Source organism: Lathyrus oleraceus, chromosome 3 (genome assembly GCF_024323335.1).
Source record: "Lathyrus oleraceus cultivar Zhongwan6 chromosome 3, CAAS_Psat_ZW6_1.0, whole genome shotgun sequence".
In the NCBI taxonomy this organism is placed as follows: Eukaryota; Viridiplantae; Streptophyta; class Magnoliopsida; order Fabales; family Fabaceae; genus Lathyrus; species Lathyrus oleraceus.
This window is the reverse complement of record NC_066581.1, coordinates 278869107-278890461: the sequence shown is the minus strand read 5'-3', so window position 1 is coordinate 278890461 and position 21355 is coordinate 278869107. Positions and strand designations below refer to the sequence as shown.

Genomic DNA, 21355 nt, shown 5'->3' with positions numbered 1-21355 from the left:
TCATTCATCCACTGGCTGTTATGTGCATAGATGTTAAATTTCTACGAATTCCCTTTCAATTATCATCTAATTTCATTCATCCACTGGCTCACAAATTCATCATACAACAATCCAATCCGAGATAAAACAATGGTTATCACTACCCAGTACATATTATCATATAATACCCTTTAACCGATGATAAACCCCCCTTACCTGAGTTAATCCGGCAAATCTCAAGCTTCAAGCTCTTCTCTTCTCCAACCTTCTTCCTCTTGCTCTGCCTTTGCCCTTTTCCTCTTTCACGATCGCTTCTCTGTTTTTCACGTAAAAACCTTTTTACTCCAAAATGGGACTTTTTCCTTAATTCCAACTTATATATATTTTCCAATAAATAATTATCCCAATAATTATTATTCCAAAATAATAGTAATAATAATCCCAAATTCCAATTATTCAATTAAATTAATAAAAAAAATATTAATTTAAATTAAATAATTATCTTATTTTAATTGGGGTGTTACAGGTGTGGGGTGAAACCTTCAATCGAGCACTTGAGAGTCTTTGGTTGTATAGCACATGCTCATGTACCGGATGCTCGGAGAACAAAGCTTGAGGATAAGAGCCATTGTTGTGTTCTTTTAGGGGTAAGCAAAGAATCAAAGGCATATCGGCTATATAATCCTATCTCTAAGAGGATTATAATTAGTCGGGATGTCATCTTCAAAGAAAAAGAACAATGGAACTGGGAAAGGAGCTTTGAAGTTGACATAAGGTTTGATCTGGAATGGGAAGATGGCAACGGTGAAGAGGTGGAGGATTCCGACGATGGTAGTGAAGAAGAAAACGTAGCTTCTCCGGTGAGGGACAAATCCAGTGATGGCAATGAAGAAGATGAAACGACTCCTCCGATGACACCCCGAGTTAGAAGAGCACCAACATATTTGAATGATTTTGTCTTTGGTGATGGTCTTTCAGATGAAGGGGAAGAGGTACAAACTCACTTAGCCTTGTTTGCTAGTGATGTCCATTCTGATCCAATTTCGTTTGACAAAGCAGTAAAGGAGGAGAAATGGAGAACAACCATGGATTCTGAAATGAGATCAATTGGGAAGAATGAAACATGGGATCTTATTGAGCTGCCTAAAGGAGCTAAAAGAATAGGAGTCAAATGGGTGTACAAAACAAAATTGAATGAGCTCGGAGAAGTGGATAAACACAAGGCTCGCTTGGTCACAAAAGGGTATGCTCAGGAATACGGAGTTGATTATGAAGAAGTATATGCTCCCGTAACTCGCATGGACACAATTTGAATGATTTTAGCACTTGCATCACAAAGAAGATGGTGTGTGTTTCAGCTGGACGTGAAATCAGCTTTCCTTCACGGGAAGTTAACTGAGAATGTGTAGGTGGAACAGCCAAGAGGTTATGAAATAAAGAATGAGGAACATAAGGTGTACAAGCTCAACAAAGCTTTGTTGACTCAAGCAGGCACCACGAGCATGGTTCAGCCGGATTGAATCATATTTCAGAAAGGAAGGTTTTGGGAAGGAGGACAGCGAGTAAACTTTGTTTACCAAAGTCAACAAATAAGGTAAACATTTAATCATTAGCTGGTATGTTGATGATTTAATTTATACCGAAAATGATGAGAATATGATGGTTGAATTCAAAGAGTCCATGATGAAGGAATTTGATATGACGGACTTGGGTAAGATGAAGTATTTTCTTGGTATTGAGGTAGTTCAGTTTGATGATGGTATATTCATCAGTCATGCGAAGTACGTGATGGAAGTATTGAGGCGTTTTGGAATGGAGCATAGCAATTCTGTTGAAAATCCAATGGTTCCAGGATTCAAAATCTCCAAAGATGAAAATGGTATTGAGATGGATGGTTCATTCTTCAAGCAGCTGATTGGGAGCATGATGTACTTGACCGCTACGAGACCGGATATAATGTATGCATTAAGCTTATTAAGCAGGTATATGTCAAGGCCTACAGAAGTTCATCATTCGACGGGCAAGAGATGTCTACGTTACTTGTAAGGTACAACAACGTTTGGCATTCTTTACAGAAGGGGAGGAAGTCATGAGTTGATTGGTTTTACTGGCAGCGATTATGTCGGATCAGTGGAAGATAGAAGAAGCATCTCAGGCTATGTTTTTATGCTAAGTGGAGCAGTTGTGACTTGGTCTTCTCGAAAATAGCTGATCGTAACACTAAGCACAACCGAAGTTGAATTCATTGCAGCTGCAGGAAGTAGTTGTCAAGCAATATGGATGCAACATGTGCTAAAGAAGATTGACTACATGGGCATTGAGAGTATTGTTATCTTTTGTGACAATAGCTCAACAATTAAATTGGCGAGGAATCCAGTGATGCACGGCAGGAGCAAGCACATTAATGTGCGCTACCATTTCTTACGAGAGATAGTGAATGATGGAGTTGTGCAGCTTCAGTTTTGTGGTACAAGGCAGCAGATAGTCGATATTTTCACCAAACCGCTTAAATTGGAGCTATTTCGGAAGCTAAGAAGGAGGCTTGGAATGTGTGAACTATACATGTTAACTAGCTGCAAATGCAATCTAGTTCAAGGAAGGAAATGATAAGTCTTTAGTCCAATAAGAGTCCTAATTTTTAGGATAGTTTGTTGAATTGATTTAGTCAAATTTGTTTCCTTATTTTTAGTTAGAAGTGGATTGTAGTTTATTTGTGCACGTTCATTTTGTTCCTATTTATTTTAAAGCATTTCACGTTAAATAAACAAGTCATTCCCAATACTACTGTTAGGTGTTTTCCATTAAATTCTTATTGCACGCTAATGGTGCACCCATTCTATTCTACTAACAACAATAGCAGCAAACTTCCACAAACTTAGTTCAGAAACAAAACACTCTTCAAACAAGGCGTGGGTTTCTTTTCAAATCAACATCCACAATGTGATTTACCGAGATCACTCCTTAATCTACATTTGTGAGGTGGGTACAGTTCTGAAATCAACAAAAAAACTGTGCGAAATCGACATGAGATATCAACAGATATTGGTTCTCGGTTCCTCATTTTCCATTTACGTTTTTGGTGATGTTGTGTGGTGTTGAGCTTTTGTACAGAACAAGGTTCGGTTGTGGTACAATTTGATATGGGTGATGTATCCGGTACGGTGGCCGGTCATTTGGAGTGGGTAGTGGAATAAGGTTTCCGGCGAGGGTTTTGGAATGTTAACAGAGAGATGAAGAGGGAAGAGTGGATTCGAAGGAGGAGGTGAGGCTTTTTATGAGGTTACCGAAGTGTCGATCAGAAGGTGTGAAGTTGTTGTTTGTGTGCGTGGATCCGCGGTTAAACGGTGGTGTTGTGGTTTGGAAGAAGGTTGAAGGAGACGGAGGTTATAATAATATTTTAAAAGTGACTGTTTTATTCTCTTCAAAATTTAAGCTCAAATATACACTTGAAACTATAGTACACACTACATAGCAGCCGCAGAGAATTTGAATGCGTAACGTGTTGGTGCAAAGGTAGAATAAAAGATGAATATTCTATTAAGAGAATGACGGCTACAAAAAAGGATTAAAAGTTACAATGATTGACACCCTATTTATAAGCTAAAACTAGGGTTACTATAATAGGATAAAATACTAAAATACCCTCTAACAAACTTAGGGGCTAAGAAAATAATACAATTTAAATATGAATTAAATCTAATAAAATCTAATACCATCCCTTAATTCATATTCCATCAAAACTTATAACACCAATTCCATCCCTTAATCTGAGAAATTGGTCAGTCTTGATAGCTTTCGTCAGAACATCTGCCAACTGCTTCTGAGTGCTACAGTGTACAACTTCTAACACTCCCCTCTGAACTTGATGTCTCAGAAAATGATATTTGGTCTCAATGTGCTTGCTTCTCCCATGCAACACTGGGTTTCTGGCAAGATTGATTGCAGACTTGTTGTCAATCATCAGCTTCAGAGGTTTGTTTACTTTAATCTTCAGATCCTGCAATAGATTCAGAATCCACACAGCTTGGCATGCAGTAACAGCACCTGCAATGTATTCAGCTTCACAAGTTGACAGCGCCACAACAGGTTGCTTCTTGGAACACCAAGAAATGGGACCTCCCAGAAATTTGAATAAGTACCCAGACGTACTTCTTCTGTCAACTCTGTCTCCACACCAATCAGAATCTGAATAACTCAGAAGTTCTGACTCATCCTTTCTTCCAGAGGGAAATAATACTCCATACTTCAGAGTTCCCTTGATATACCTCAGAATCCTGACTGCAGCTTGGTAATGGGACCACTTAGGTTTACTCATGAACCTACTAATCATCCCAACTGAATAACAAATATCAGGTCTGGTATTGCACAAATACCTCAGAGAACCAACCAACTGTTTGAAGATTGTAGCGTCCACATCCTTTCCATCAGAGTCAGAGTCCAGCTTCTGATTTGTATCAGAAGGTGTGACAGCAATCTTACAATTCTTCAGTTCAAATCTCTTCAGAAGTTCTAATTCATACTTGAGCTGATGCAAAATAATACCTTTCTCAGAGTATCTGAACTCCATCCCTAGAAAGTATGTCATTTTGCCTAGATCAGTCATTTCGAATTCATTCATCAGAACTTTCTTGAACTTGGCTATCTCCTGTTCAGAACTTCCAGTCAGCAGTATATCATCAACATATAAACATACCAGAGTCATATTTCCTTCAGAAGTATGCTGAACATAGACACCGTACTCCATCTCACATTTCTGAAAGCCTTGCTTCTTGAAAAAAGAATCAATCTTCTTATTCCAAGCTCTGGGCGCTTGTTTCAATCCATATAGAGCTTTGTATAATCTGTACACCATCCCTTCCTGATTCTTTTTCACAAATCCAGGAGGTTGTGACACGTAAACTTCTTCTTCTAATGGACCGTTCAGAAATGCAGATTTTACATCTAAATGCATCAGAGGCCAATTCCTGTTAGCAGCTATTGCAATCACCATTCTGATTGTTTCATGTCTTGCTACAGGTGCAAACACTTCAGAGTAATCCAGCCCAGGTTTCTGTAGAAATCCTCTGGCTACCAACCTTGCTTTATGTTTGCCAATTGAACCATCTGGCTTTAACTTCTGCTTGAAAACCCATCTGACGCTGATGGCTTTCTTGTCTTTTGGAAGTTCTGTTAGCTTCCAAGTCTTGTTCCTCTCTATAGCATCAAGTTCTTCTTTCATGGCCTTCAGCCAGAGCTTCTGCTTAAGAGCCTCTTCTGTACTTATGGGTTCAGAGTCTACTAACATGGCACACTGAATAACTTCTCCTTCAGAGTCTACTTCAGTGTCTTGCAGCATGTCAAATTCTGCATATCTTCTGGGGATGTTTCTGACTCTTTGTGGTCTCTGAACTTGTTCAGAGTCTTCAACTTCAGAGTTTCTACCTTCAGATGGTTGACTTCCTCCAGAGCTTTGACCATCTTCAGGGGCTGGCATATTTCCAGAGTCTGAATTGCCACTAGAATCTGGATTACCATCAGAGTCTGGGTCATCAGAATCTGGATCATCAGAGTCTGAAACATCAGAGTCTGGAACATCAGAGTCTGGAACATCAGATTCTGGATCACTATCAGAGTCAGAATCAACGTCAGAGTTTACTCCAACCTCAGAAATTCTGAACTCTGACCTTTCTTCAGAAGTTCTAACATCAGAATCAGATTGAGACTTTTCCCAATTCCAAACTTCTGATTCCTTCACAATCACATCTCTGCTGAATTCAATTTTATTGGTTTCTGGACAATAGAGCTTGTATGCACCTGTACTGTGGTACCCTATCAGAATCATCACTTTGCTTCTATCATCCAGCTTCTGTCTTCTGGCTTCTGGAACATGTTTATAGCAAACAGAACCAAACACCTTCAGATGACTAACACTTTGCTTATCTCCAGTCCACTTCTGTATTGGAACTATTTCCTTCAACTTCTTCGTAGGACATCGGTTGAGTACATACGTTGCAGTGGCAACAGCTTCTCCCCAGAGCTTCTGAGGAAGCTTCTTCTCCTTTAGCATGCTTCTCACCATATCAAGCAAAGTGCGGTTTCTTCTTTCAGCAAGACCATTGTGTTGAGGGGTATAAGGAGCAGTAACCTCATGCTCAATTCCATTCTCCTCACAGAACTTCTGGAACTCTTTGGAGTTATACTCACCTCCACCGTCAGTTCTAAGAATCTTCAACTTCTGACCACTCTGATTCTCAGCCTTCATTCTGAACTTCTTGAATTCATCAAACACCTCGTGTTTAAACTTAATAAGGGATACCCATGTCATTCTTGTGAATTCATCAACAAATAACACAAAGTATTTATTCCCTCCAATCGATGCTACTGGAAATGGACCACACACATCAGAATGTACAACTCCCAAGGCATGTTTTGCTCTTGGAGCAGTTTCTGACGCAAATGGCAATCGTGGTTGTTTTCCTTCCATGCAAACTTTGCATGACTTTTCAGGCTTCTTAATTGCAGGAATTCCATGTACCAACTTCTTTGAATTCAGATGTTTTAAGCTTCTGAAATTCAAATGACCAAATCTTCTGTGCCACAGCTCACTCTCCTTCTCAGCACTTGTTGCACTAAGACATTCTGAGTCTGCAGTTCTGACATTCACCTTGAATGTTCTATTCCTTCCCTGTTCTGACTCCATAATCAACTTCTGATTGCAGTCATACAGCTTCAGAAGATTGTCCTTCATGGTAACTGAAAAACCTTTCTCAATTAATTGTCCCACACTCATCAGATTGCTTCTGATGCCAGGTACATACCACACGTTCTGAATCAATGCTGTTTTCCCATTGTTCAGAGTCACTCTGACATTTCCCATACCTTCTGCATTAAGATATTTGTCATCAGCACATCTGATCTTTGTCCTCTTTTCAGAGTCAAAGTCAACCAGCCATTTCTTGTTTCCAGTAAGATGATTTGAACAGCCAGTGTCCATATACCACCAGTCTATCAGATCCATATTATCAGATTCAGAGGCCATCAATAGCACAGATTCGTCATCAGAACTTCTGGCTATATTTGCTTCTTCTGATTTTCTCTCCTTGTTTGACCAACAATCTCTAGCAAAGTGACCAAACTTCTTACAGCAGTAACATTGGATTTTCTTCTTGTCATACTTCTCTTTTCCCTTCTGAGCATTCTTTTGTCTATCAGAGGTTGAGCTTTCTGACTTCTGACCACCATCAGATCTTCTCCTGGCTTCTGACTGCTTCTGATACCTCCTATCAGAAGTTGCTTTCAGAGCCTGTTGCTCTATTTCCCTTTCAGAAGTTCTCTCAGTCAAACGCAACTCTTGCGCTTCTAGACTGCTCTGCAGCTCTTCAATTCTCATGGTGCTCAGATCTTTGGAATGTTCTATTGCTACCACAATGTAATCAAATTGAGAGGTAAGGGATCTCAATACCTTCTCCATGATTGTTTCTTCAGAAAGAGTTTCTCCACACGCTTTCATCTCATTAGTGATCAGAATCACTCTGGAGATGTATTCAGAAACTTTCTCATTATTCTTCATGTTGAGATTCTCATATTGCTTTCTCAAGGACTGAAGCTTCACCTTCTTCACTGACGCGTCACCACCATAACATCTAACCAGTGTGTCCCACGCAGCCTTTGCTGTCGTTGAATCTGCAATCTTCTCAAACACATTTACATCAACACATTGATGAATGAAGAACAATGCTTTCTGATCCTTCTTCCTTACTTCCTTCTGCGCGTTTTTCTGTTCATCCGTCGCATCTGCTGCTACCTGAACATAACCATCAGTGACAAGATCTAGAACATCTTGAGCACCGAACAGTACACGCATTTGGATCATCCAACGATTCCAGTTTTTGCCGTCAAATACTGGAAGTTTGGTGTTCATGTTGCCGTTTCCGTTCATCTTTCTACCTTGCACAGTACACTCAGATTTCTCACACAGTGTTTCCCAACCCACAGAATTAAAATTCTGATCAGATTTTGTTCAAAATTCAACACGAATCTAAGAATCAAAATCAAACACACAAGACCTCACGTTCACTCGTGTTTCCCGTGTTTCCCAATGAATCCGAACCGGAGCTCTAGATACCAATTGTTGGTGCAAAGGTAGAATAAAAGATGAATATTCTATTAAGAGAATGACGGCTACAAAAAAGGATTAAAAGTTACAATGATTGACACCCTATTTATAAGCTAAAACTAGGGTTACTATAATAGGATAAAATACTAAAATACCCTCTAACAAACTTAGGGGCTAAGAAAATAATACAATTTAAATATGAATTAAATCTAATAAAATCTAATATAACGTAACTCAAACATTATAAATTGGTATAATTTTCTGTTGATAAAGTATTAGCTAGATAATGACATCTTCCTAAAAAACTAGAAACTCCATTTAGAATATTTACTTATGTCACATCATGAAGATAAGTAGGAAATAAAATAAGCACGTTATATGTTACCCATATCCTCCCACAGAGCAGCTCAAACGTGGTTTTTGCTGATATCAGTTCCCTGCCACGCGCCAGCAGCCGAAGCAGTATGTAGTTCAACGCCACCTTTGTGTACTATATGCTGCTGCATCAGATAAGTCATATTTCAAACCTGAATATTTAGCCTAAAGGATATGGTTTGAACATTGAAATAACAAGAAAATTCTGCTACGAAATGTGTCACACTCTTGACTTTTAGAGGGATTCAATAATGACTTTACTAACATTTTCAAGTTATTGCAACTTTGACTCATACAAATCATTATAATTTCCAATGAATCATGATTAAAGAAAAACATAGGGTAATGAATCATTGCCTTGGAACTTAAACTACACCTTAAAATTGAAGTGCAACTCATCAAACTCATGGAGTTTCCTTACCTTTACATTCTCTTATTTCTGTTTCCATACTCAGTTAACTGCCAACAGTTATACCTTAACACCACTGTCACTGATTGCTCAGACAACCCTTCAGCGCCAAAAGGATACCTATGTAATGCCCCTCAAAGGTCATCGTCATGCAATTCATTCTTAGTTTTCAGGTCCAAACCTCCTTATGACAATCCTATAACTATGGCATACCTTCTTGGATCTGAAGCATCAACCATAGCTTCAATCAACAACATCTCAAGAGATACCAAGCTTCCTTCCAATAAAACAATCATTGTCCCTACCCTTTGTTCATGTTCTGGAAATATCTACCAACATAACACCCCTTACACTGTCAAAAAAGCCGATACCTACTTTCAATTGGTAAATGCAACTTACCAAAGCCTCACAACATGTCAGGCTTTAAAGGGTCAGAATTACTATGCTTCTGTAAACATTGCAATTGGTGCTGAGCTCACAGTTCCAGTACTTTGTGCTTGTCCTACGACAAAACAGATGGCGAAAGGGATCACCTCCTTGCTGGTTTACACAGTGGACTATGGTGAAACTGTTGAATCTATAGCAGAGGCATATGGTGTTGATGAACAAAGTATACTAGAAGCAAATGAGTTGCAAGTGTCAGCAAGTGAAAACAGAAGGGTGATCCTTTTTGCCTTGACACCTATATTGGTTCCTCTTAGAGGAAAGAGTTGCAAAGAGGATCCTGATAGTTTCTATTGTACTTGCTCTCAAGGAAGGCTTGCAGACGGAAGCTGTAATGAATCTCATGGTCAAAAGTTTCCTGCCAAATTGGTTGCTGCATTAGGTACTTTCGTATTAACCTTTTGCAAATAAAAACTATTTCTGTTAAGATTTTGGTTTATAGCAATGTTTTTGATTGTGTGTTTCCAGGGGTTGGAATTGGCGTGGCCTTTCTGGTTTTGTTTCTTGTGGGTTACAAGTTATATCAATATATACAGAAAAGAAGAGCGAGTATTCGTAAGGAAAAGCTATTCAGACAAAATGGTGGCTACTTGTTACAAGAGAAGTTATCATCTTACGGAAATGGAGAAATGGCAAAGCTTTTTACAGGAGAGGAGCTTCAAAGAGCAACCGATAACTACAGCCCGAGTAGGTTTCTCGGCCAGGGTGGTTATGGCACGGTGTACAAAGGAATGTTACCAGATGGAACCATAGTAGCAGTTAAAAAGTCGAAACAGCTTGACAGGAACCAAGTAGAAGCTTTTGTTAATGAAGTGGTCATCTTATCTCAAATCAACCACAGAAACATTGTTAAACTCCTAGGATGTTGTCTTGAGACAGAAACTCCATTACTTGTCTATGAATATATTAATAACGGAAATCTCTCACAGCATATACATAGGAAAGACAATGAATCACCCCTTTCATGGGAAATTCGCCTTCGAATTGCATGTGAAGTTGCTGGAGCAGTTGCATATATGCATTTTTCAGCTTCTATCCCAATCCTCCACAGAGACATCAAACCAACCAACATACTTCTAGACAGTAACTATAGTGCAAAAGTGTCTGATTTTGGAACATCTAGAACAATTCCACTAGATAAGACTCATTTAACCACGGCTGTAGGAGGCACTTTTGGCTACATGGACCCTGAATATTTCCAGTCCAATCAATTTACAGATAAGAGTGATGTATATAGTTTCGGCGTTGTTCTTGTAGAGATTATAACGGGTAGAAAGCCAATCACATTCAATGATGAAGATGAGGGACAAAATATGACTGCGCATTTCCTTTCTGCGATGAAAGACAACCAACTTTCTCTTGTTGTAGACAAGACAGTGCTTAAGGAAGCAAGAAAAGATGACATTCTTGGTATTGCAAATCTTGCAATGAGGTGTTTGAGACTTAATGGTAAGAAAAGACCAACAATGAAAGAGGTTTCAGCTGAATTAGAAGCACTGAGGAAGGTGCAAAGTTTTGTATGTATCAAAGATGATGGGAAGAAACCAAGTGATGGACAATTCTTTGAGCATTCAACTAATGATATATTTCAGGAGTCCACAGTGGAAAGCTTTTCAATATCCTCTCAAATGGAGTCTACATCCTTCTAAAATGCTAGATTATTCATTTATTATACTCTGTTCTTCATTTTCAGTGTATGGCTAAGAATAATCTTAGTCCAAGATGAGTGCACTCCATATTCTTGCATCACATATATCTTCACTGTATTCAGGTCCTTCATCCGTGCACCGATAAGTCCTCCAACTTCCAACAAATTATAGACTAATGAGTGTGATAATAAATAGAAAAAACAATTATATAATTAAAAAGAATTGAAAAATAAATAGCTTTTTTACTAGCTCATAATGATTTAGAAATAAAAATAAATAATATTTTAGTAGTAGATCATGATTTAATTCTTTCAATCAAATCAACTAGAGTTAAAGAGTCTGGTAAATAAAAAGATTTAAAACATTGAATAAAAAATAAAAATATTATTTAGGAACATGTCATAATTTAAAATAAAAATTTTCTATTATAATTATTAGAAGTAATTCATATTTATTAGTTGTACTATTTTCTTAGCCCCTAAGTTTGTTAAAGGGTATTTTAGTATTTTATCCTATTCTAGTAACTCTAGTTTTAGCTTATAAATAGGGTGACAATCATTGTAACTTTTATCATGTTTTGTAGCCGTCATTCTCTTAATAGAATATTTCTGTTCATCATTCATTCTACCTTTGCACCAACAATTGGTATCTAGAGCTCCGGTTCGGATTCATTGGGAAACACGGGAAACACGAGTGAACGTGAGGTCTTGTGTGTTTGATTTTGATTCTTAGATTCGTGTTGAATCTTGAACAAAATCTGATCAGAATTTTAATTCTGTGGATTGGGAAACACTGTGTGAGAAATCTGAGTGTACTGTGCAAGGTAGAAAGATGAACGGAAACGGCAACATGAACACCAAACTTCCAGTATTTGACGGTAAAAACTGGAATCGTTGGATGATCCAAATGCGTGTACTGTTCGGTGCTCAAGATGTTCTAGATCTTGTCACTGATGGTTATGTTCCGGTAGCAGCAGATGCGACGGATGAACAGAAAAACGCGCAGAAGGAAGTAAGGAAGAAGGATCAGAAAGCATTGTTCTTCATTCATCAATGTGTTGATGTAAATGTGTTTGAGAAGATTGCAGATTCAACGACATCAAAGGCTGCGTGTGACACACTGATTAGATGTTATGGTGGTGACGCATCAGTGAAGAAGGTGAAGCTTCAGTCCTTGAGAAAGCAATATGAGAATCTCAACATGAAGAATAATGAGAAAGTTTCTGAATACATCTCCAGAGTGATTCTGATCACTAATGAGATGAAAGCGTGTGGAGAAACTCTTTCTGAAGAAACAATCATGGAGAAGGTATTGAGATCCCTTACCTCTCAATTTGATTACATTGTGGTAGCAATAGAACATTCCAAAGATCTGAGCACCATGAGAATTGAAGAGCTGCAGAGCAGTCTAGAAGCGCAAGAGTTGCGTTTGACTGAGAGAACTTCTGAAAGGGAAGTAGAGCAGCAGGCTCTGAAAGCAACTTCTGATAGGAGGTATCAGAAGCAGTCAGAAGCCAGGAGAAGATCTGATGGTGGTCAGAAGTCAGAAAGCTCAACCTCTGATAGACAAAAGAATGCTCAAAAGGGAAAAGAGAAGTATGACAAGAAGAAGATCTAATGTTACTGTTGTAAGATGTTTGGTCACTTTGCTAGAGACTGTTGGTCAAACAAGGAGAGAAAATCAGAAGAAGCAAATATAGCCAGAAGTTCTGATGACGAATCTGTGCTATTGATGGCCTCTGAATCTGATGATATGGATCTGATAAACTGGTGGTATATGGACACTGGCTGTTCAAATCATCTTACTGGAAATAAGAAATGGCTAGTTGACTTTGACTCTGAAAGGAGGACAAAGATCAGATGTGCTGATGACAAATATCTTAATGCAGAAGGTATGGAAAATGTCAGAGTGATTCTGAACAATGGGAAAACAGCATTGATTCAGAACGTGTGGTATGTACCTGGCATCAGAAGCAATCTGATGAGTGTGGGACAATTAATTGAGAAAGGTTTTTCAGTTACCATGAAGGACAATCTTCTGAAGCTGTATGACTGCAATCAGAAGTTGATTATGGAGTCAGAACAGGGAAGGAATAGAACATTCAAGGTGAATGTCAAAACTGCAGACTCAGAATGTCTTAGTGCAACAAGTGCTGAGAAGGAGAGTGAGTTGTGGCACAGAAGATTTGGTCATTTGAATTTCAGAAGCTTAAAACATCTGAATTCAAAGAAGTTGGTACATGGAATTCCTGCAATTAAGAAGTCTGAAAAGTCATGCAAAGTTTGCATGGAAGGAAAACAACCACGATTGCCATTTGCGTCAGAAACTTCTCCAAGAGCAAAACATGCCTTGGGAGTTGTACATTCTGATGTGTGTGGTCCATTTCCAGTAGCATCGATTGGAGGGAATAAATACTTTGTGTTATTTGTTGATGAATTCACAAGTATGACATGGGTATCCCTTATTAAGTTTAAACACGAGGTGTTTGATGAATTCAAGAAGTTCAGAATGAAGGCTGAAAATCAGAGTGGTCAGAAGTTGAAGATTCTTAGAATTGACGGTGGAGGTGAGTATAACTCCAAAGAGTTCCAGAAGTTCTGTGAAGAGAATGGAATTGAGCATGAGGTTACTGCTCCTTATACCCCTCAACACAATGGTCTTGCTGAAAGAAGAAACCGCACTTTGCTTGATATGGTGAGAAGCATGCTAAAGGAGAAGAAGCTTCCTCAGAAGCTCTGGGGAGAAGCTGTTGCCACTGCAACGTATGTACTCAACCGATGTCCTACGAAGAAGTTGAAGGAAATAGTTTCAATACAGAAGTGGACTGGAGATAAGCAAAGTGTTAGTCATCTGAAGGTGTTTGGTTCTGTTTGCTATAAACATGTTCCAGAAGCTAGAAGACAGAAGCTGGATGATAGAAGTAAAGTGATGATTCTGATAGGGTACCACAGTACAGGTGCATACAAGCTCTATTGTTCAAAAACCAACAAAATTGAATTCAGCAGAGATGTGATTGTGAAGGAATCAGAATTTTGGAATTGGGATAAGTCTCAATCTGATTCTGATGTTAGAACTTCTGAAGAAAGGTCAGAGTTAAGAATTTCTGAAGTTGGAGTAAACTCTGACGTTGATTCTGATTCTGATAGTGATTTTGACTCTGGAGAAGACTCAGAAGATGAAGGTGACTCTGATGATAATCCAGATTCTGGTGGCAATTCAGACTCTGGAAATATGCCAGGCCCTGAAGATGGTCAAAGCTCTGGAGGAAGTCAACCATCTGAAGCTAGAAACTCTGAAGCTCAAGACTCTGAACAAGTTCAAAGACCACAAAGAATCAGAAACATCCCCAGAAGATATGCAGAATTTGACATGCTGCAAGACACTGAAGTAGACTCTGAAGGAGAAGTTATTCAGTGTGCCATGTTAGTAGACTCTGAACCCATAAGTACAGAAGAGGCTCTTAAGCAGAAGCTCTGGCTGAAGGCCATGAAAGAAGAACTTGATGCTATAGAGAGAAACAAGACTTGGAAGCTGACAGAACTTCCAAAAGACAAGAAAGCCATCAGCGTCAGATGGGTTTTCAAGCAGAAGTTAAAGCCAGATGGTTCAACTGGCAAACATAAAGCAAGGTTGGTAGCCAGAGGATTTCTACAGAAACCTGGGCTGGATTACTCTGAAGTGTTTGCACCTGTAGCAAGACATGAAACAATCAGAATGGTGATTGCAATAGCTGCTAACAGGAATTGGCCTCTGATGCATTTAGATGTAAAATCTGCATTTCTGAACGGTCCATTAGAAGAAGAAGTTTACGTGTCACAACCTCTTGGATTTGTGAAAAAGAATCAGGAAGGGATGGTGTACAGATTATACAAAGCTCTATATGGATTGAAACAAGCGCCCAGAGCTTGGAATCAGAAGATTGATTCATTTTTCAAGAAGCAAGGCTTTCAGAAATGTGAGATGGAGTACGGTGTCTATGTTCAGCATACTTCTGAAGGAAATATGACTCTGATATGTTTATATGTTGATGATATACTGCTGACTGGAAGTTCTGAACAGGAGATAGCCAAGTTCAAGAAAGTTCTGATGAATGAATTCGAAATGACTGATCTAGGCAAAATGACATACTTTCTAGGGATGGAGTTCAGATACTCTGAGAAAGGTATTATTTTGCATCAGCTCAAGTATGAATTAGAACTTCTGAAGAGATTTAATCTGAAGAATTGTAAGATTGTTGTCACACCTTCTGATACAAATCAGAAACTGGATTCTGACTCTGATGGAAAGGATGTGGACGCTACAACCTTCAAACAGTTGGTTGGTTCTCTGAGGTATTTGTGCAATACCAGACCTGATATTTGCTATTCAATTGGGATGGTTAATAGGTTCATGAGTAAACCTAAGTGGTCCCATTACCAAGCTGCTGTCAGGATTCTGAGGTATATCAAGGGAACTCTGAAGTATGGAGTATTATTTCCTTCTGGAAGAAAGGATGAGTCAGAACTTCTGAGTTATTCAGATTCTGATTGGTGTGGAGACAGAGTTGACAGAAGAAGTACGTCTGGGTACTTATTCAAATTTCTGGGAGGTCCCATTTCTTGGTGTTCCAAGAAGCAACCTGTTATGGCGTTGTCAACTTGTGAATCTGAATACATTGCAGGTGCTGTTACTGCATGCCAAGTTGTGTGGATTCTGAATCTATTGCAGGATCTGAAGATTAAAGTAAACAAACCTCTGAAGCTGATGATTGACAACAAGTCTGCAATCAATCTTGCCAGAAACCCAGTGTTGCATGGGAGAAGCAAGCACATTGAGACCAAGTATCATTTTCTGAGACATCAAGTTTAGAGGGGAGTGTTAGAAGTTGTACACTGCAACACTCAGAAACAGTTGGCAGATGTTCTGACGAAAGCTATCAAGACTGATCAATTTCTCAGATTAAGGGATGGAATTGGTGTTACATGTTTTGATGAAATATGAATTAAGGGATGGTATTAGAAGTAATTCATATTTATTAGTTGTACTATTTTCTTAGCCCCTAAGTTTGTTAGAGGGTATTTTAGTATTTTATCCTATTCTAGTAACCCTAGTTTTAGCTTATAAATAGGGTGACAATCATTGTAACTTTTATCATGTTTTGTAGCCGTCATTCTCTTAATAGAATATTTCCGTTCATCATTCATTCTACCTTTGCACCAACAATAATAAGACATACAAAATAATGTTTAGCATTTATACACCTCCAAAGCTTTATAATAAAAATAATTTTAATTTATTCAATTTTAATTTTAATCAAAATCAACCAATTAAACCATTTTATTCACAACAATCAACCGATATTTACTATTTAGTTGTTTTAATCAAAACTTTGATTTACTTTGGTCAAAATCTATTTTAGTACAATTGGTTTTGGTTTGCATATTGCACTAAAAATTATTTCTATCCATAATAGTTTGTTGGACCAAATCGGACGAAGTAAAAATAACATTCCAAGTCGAACGAAGTAAAAGTAACATTTCAAAATCTATTTTACCATTAGGATTTTTGGTATTTTCTGAATTAGACTACCTATCTAAGTGACTTGTGTTTGTCTCTTTTTTTAGTGTGGTTCCTCATTTCCACTACAACCTTAGCAGGTATTTCTTTATAGTTCGTATACACTTAACATTATTATAAATAATATATTTTATGATAAAGATTTTATCTCGGCCAATTAAAAATTAAGGTCAAATATCTTGGAGTGTGACCTTTTAATTAAAAAAATTAAATCCATTCCTTAGGGTTTGAGCTTTGATTCTCACCTGCAATTTTGTGTAATTAGAATCAAAATTACGCCCATATTTTATTTAATTTCTTAATTACAACTTAAATCATCTATTCCCTGATTTTTTGGTTCAATCGACAAGAAATATGTGGCTTAAGATTTGAGCTTCAATTCTCAACACCCTTATTTAATTTAACTTTTTAATTACATAAAAAACAGTTATTCCCTCGAGCTTTTTGCCAAACGAGAGAAAATGTTGCTTATTATTTTATTTAATTAAAATAGAACTCAGCTTTAACCTCGGCGTTTACTAAGAATTGAGATATAAAATTCAAAGAATATTCTATTCCAACATCAGAATGTTAACTCTCGTTCACTTTTGCATTTCTCATAAATTATGTTCGTCATTGCGAACAAAATACCTTTTTCATCTTCTCTGTCTAACGAACAAAACACCATTCTTTATCTTCTCCACTAAGCCCTAAACCGAACTGCGTCTTCCAAGTTGAACAAAGTAAACAAAGAAGGAAGAAAGCTCAAATAAGGAAACTCCAAATCAAAACCAATACATTTCTTTGACTTTATCATCAGGTTTCCAATACGTAAAACTTTCGTCATGACTATACCCGTAATATTGGTGTTGTTGTTGAGACTTAGGGTATAATGTTATTGTTATTTTTTAGTTCTTTAGTTGTTGTGTTGAGATTGAAGGTTTAGTGTTATTATTGTTTTGTTGAGATAGAATGTTCATTGTTATTGGTTGTGTATGATTTTTATTTTATTTTTAAAAGATACGTGATTATGGATCATAGTTGGATGAAAGCTAATAGATTAAGTAAAGAATATAAGAATGGAGTGATTAAATTTCTTCAATTCATGAAAATAAATATTCCTGGCGATAATGATATTTTTTGTTGTCCTTGGAAAAAATGATGAAATACGCAAAATATATATATATATATATATATATATATATATATATATATATATATATATATATATATATATATATATATATATATATATATATATATATATATATATATATATATATATATATATATAATATATATATATATATATATATATATATATATATATATATATATATATATATATATATATATATATATATATATATATTCAAAGGAAGAAATATTCAATCATTTAAGTTGTGATGAAATTATTCAAAATTATACAAAATAAGTATGACATGGTGAAGTGACAAAAATCCTTCGTCACATACAGATGAAGTTGATGAAGATATAAATGATAACATGATTCGTGATATTGGAGTATTTTTTTTAAGAAATCTCATGTGTGTGACACTTTACATAGTCACATGGAAGAGCCGTTATTTCTGGGGTGTAAAATTTTTACATGATTGTCAGTTGTGTTAAGACTATTTAATCTTAAGGAAAAAAATGGATGGACAGGTAGAAGTTTCACTTAATTGCTTGAATTGTTGCAAGAAATGATTCCAAAAGGTAATAATACGTTGTTGAAATGTAGTTATGATGCCAAGAAGATGTTCTGTCTAATTGGACTAGACTATGTCAAAATACTTGCATATCTTAACGATTATATATTATACAGGAAAGAGTATGAAAACTTGAAGGAGTTCCCGAGGTGTAGGGAGTCACGCTACAAACTGAAGGATAATGATGATGCGACCAAGAAGGGTGTTATTGTCAAGGTGATGTGGTACCTACCGATAATTCAAAGGTTCAAGAGATTGTTTGTTGATGTAAATCATGCAAAGAATACTAGATGGAATACAGATGAAAGAATATGTGATGGAAATATTTTCCATGTAGTTGATTCATTGCAATGGAATAAAATTAGTTTGTTGTTTCTGAATTTCGCCCTTGAGTCAAGGAAACTTAGGCTTGGACTTGCCACCAACAGAATAAACTCAATTGGTAATATGAGTATTAACCATGCTTTATGGCTTGTTCTTCTCATAATTTACAATCTATCTCTTGGTTGTGCATGAAGCGCAAACATATAATGTTATAAATGATGATTTTGGGTCCAAAATAACTAGGAAACGACATAGATGTTTCCTTAACTCCATTTATTGAAGATTTAAGGGTTTTACGGGAGGAAGACGTTACTGTTGATGATGTGTATACAGGGGATATTTTATAATGTGTGTCATGTTGTTTTGCATAATAAATGACTTTTTAACATACAATAATTTTTATAGGTGTGTCGCTAAGGGACACAAAGTGTGTCATATATATGAAGATGATACATACTCCCACCAACTACAAAATGGAAGAAAGACTATTTACCTTTGACATCAAAAAAATTTAAGACCCAATTATCAGTAATGTATATTGCAAAAGACGTTTAATACATAACAAGAGTTTGATATCGCTCCAAAGCCCTTAACCAGGGAGAAAGTTTATTAAAGATAACAAAACATTAATGTTGTCATTTTAAAGAATCAAAAAGGTCCCATGGAGAAAAATATTTGAAAAATGAGGTTAGTGTTCTTTCATCTTCTATATTGATCTAGTCTCGATGTAAGACATTCTTTTGATGTAATGCATGTGAAAAAAATGTGTCTAATTGTTTGATTGGAACACTTATCATTATTAAAGGCAACATAAAAAGATATTAATAATTCTCGTCTAGATATGGTGGTGATGGGTATACGACAAGAGTTGGCCCTAGAAGAAATAGGAAATAGAACATATTTTCCCTCAGCATGTCACACTTTGTTTAAAAAAATGTTGTTACGATTGTTTGAAGGGTATCAAAGTCCCTCAAAGGTACTCATCAAATGTGAAGAAACTTGTGTCAATGAAATATCTCAAATTAGTTGGATTCAAATCTCATGATTGTCATGTCTTGATGCAACAACTTCTACGAGTGGCTATCTATGGAATTTTACCAAAAACTATAAGGGTAATTATAACCAGATTGTGCTTATTCTTCAATATTATATGTAGTAAAGTAATTGATCCTAGAAGTTTAGATGAGTTGGAACACGAGGCTCCAACTATTTTGTGTCAATTAGATATGTATTTCCATCCATCATTTTTTTGACATTATGGTTCACTTAATTGTTCATCTCGTCAAGGAGATTAAATTTTGTGGTCCATTTTATTTAAGGTTGATGTATCTGGTAGAGTGATACATGAAAATCTTTATAATGGATACTTAAGGTGTATTCTAATAGTCTTTGCTTTAATGGCCTTGCATGTGTATCTCGCTTTAGTGAAGGCTCTAGGAGTTATGTATCGAAATTCCACAGCTACCTGCCTAAGTTCCATAAACACATAGGTGAGCATATCAAGAGTACTCATGTAGCCTAGATACTCCTTCATACAGAGTATAAATCTCATTAAGAGTTTCTATTATCTCATTCTCTTATCGCTTCAGGATTCATGCTTTTCTTATTTACTCTAGCATGATCACCTATTGCTCACAACTTGTTATTACCCATTGAACCTATTTCTTGGGATCTCTAGTCACTTAGGCAGGGTTACCATCATGAGAAACTCATTTTTTATAGGAATTAGCCCCATCTTATTGGATGTATTATAGACTTTCTCTCTAGATAATCCTTTCGTCAAAGGATCTGCTAAATTTTCATCAGTGCGTACATGATCCACTCTTACAGCTCCTCTAGAGATGCAGTCTGTAACAGTGTTGTACTTTCTTCTAATTTGATGTATTTTACCATTATAATAATGGTTCTCAATTTTTACAATAGTCGTCGTACTATTGAAGTGGATCAACAGAGTTGGCATAGGTTTTTCCCACACAGGGATCTCAGATAGCAAGCATCTTAATCAACTTGATTCTTCACTAACAGTTGCTATTGTTATCATCTCAGACTCCATTGTGGACTGAATCAAGATAGTATGTTTCTTTAATTTCCAAGATACAGCTCCTCCAGCTATATTGAATATATAGCCACTAGTTATTTTGGAATCATCTGATAAGGTATTCCAATCTGCATCATTGTATCTTTCACGTATACTTTCACGTATGGCAGGAAATCTCTAAAAATGCAAACTGAGATTCATGGTATTTTTAAGATACCGCATGATTTTCTCAATAGCTTGCCAATGCTCGCTACTCGGTCTACTAATAAACATGCACAACAATCTTACGACATATGCAATGCCGGGTCTAGTATAATCAGTGGCATACCTAATATTGTCAATATTGCTCACATATTTTGTTTGTTTGACACTTTCACCAATGTTCTTAAATAGTTTCACGCTTGGATTGTATGGTGTGCTCGCAGGTTTACAGTCAAAGTAATTATATTTCTTTAGGATCTTTTCCACATAGTATGATTGATCCAAAGAAATTCCTTACTCAGATCTCATGATCTTGATACCAAGAATCACGCTTGCTTTTCAGAGGTCTTTCATACCAAAGTTGTTTCCCAATAATGATTTCACATCATTAACAGTTTGAATGTTTGATCCAAATATGAGTAGATCGTCTACATAGAGACATATGAGTGCAAATGCAATTTTCAGATTTATAATAAATGCATTTGTCACTTTCATTCACTTTGTACGCATTCAATATTATTAAATTATCAAAATTTTCATGTCATTTCTTTGTAGTTTGTTTTAGACCATACAAAGACTTATCTAACTTGCAAACCT

At 36.7% G+C, this 21355-nt stretch overlaps 2 protein-coding genes across 2 annotated transcripts; both read left to right on the top strand.

The window, feature by feature from the left end:
* The first annotated feature begins 1638 nt into the window (after window positions 1–1638).
* Window positions 1639–2187, top strand: LOC127130840 (uncharacterized mitochondrial protein AtMg00810-like). Its single transcript, XM_051059802.1, has 2 exons — window positions 1639–1961; window positions 2055–2187. Exons 1-2 carry the CDS (start codon window positions 1639–1641, stop codon window positions 2185–2187), a joined length of 456 nt encoding a protein of 151 aa, XP_050915759.1.
* A 6465-nt stretch (window positions 2188–8652) lies between these two features.
* Window positions 8653–11051, top strand: LOC127127017 (wall-associated receptor kinase-like 2). Its single transcript, XM_051056097.1, has 2 exons — window positions 8653–9684; window positions 9771–11051. Exons 1-2 carry the CDS (start codon window positions 8856–8858, stop codon window positions 10949–10951), a joined length of 2010 nt encoding a protein of 669 aa, XP_050912054.1. The 5' UTR covers window positions 8653–8855; the 3' UTR covers window positions 10952–11051.
* Window positions 11052–21355: the final 10304 nt, after the last annotated feature.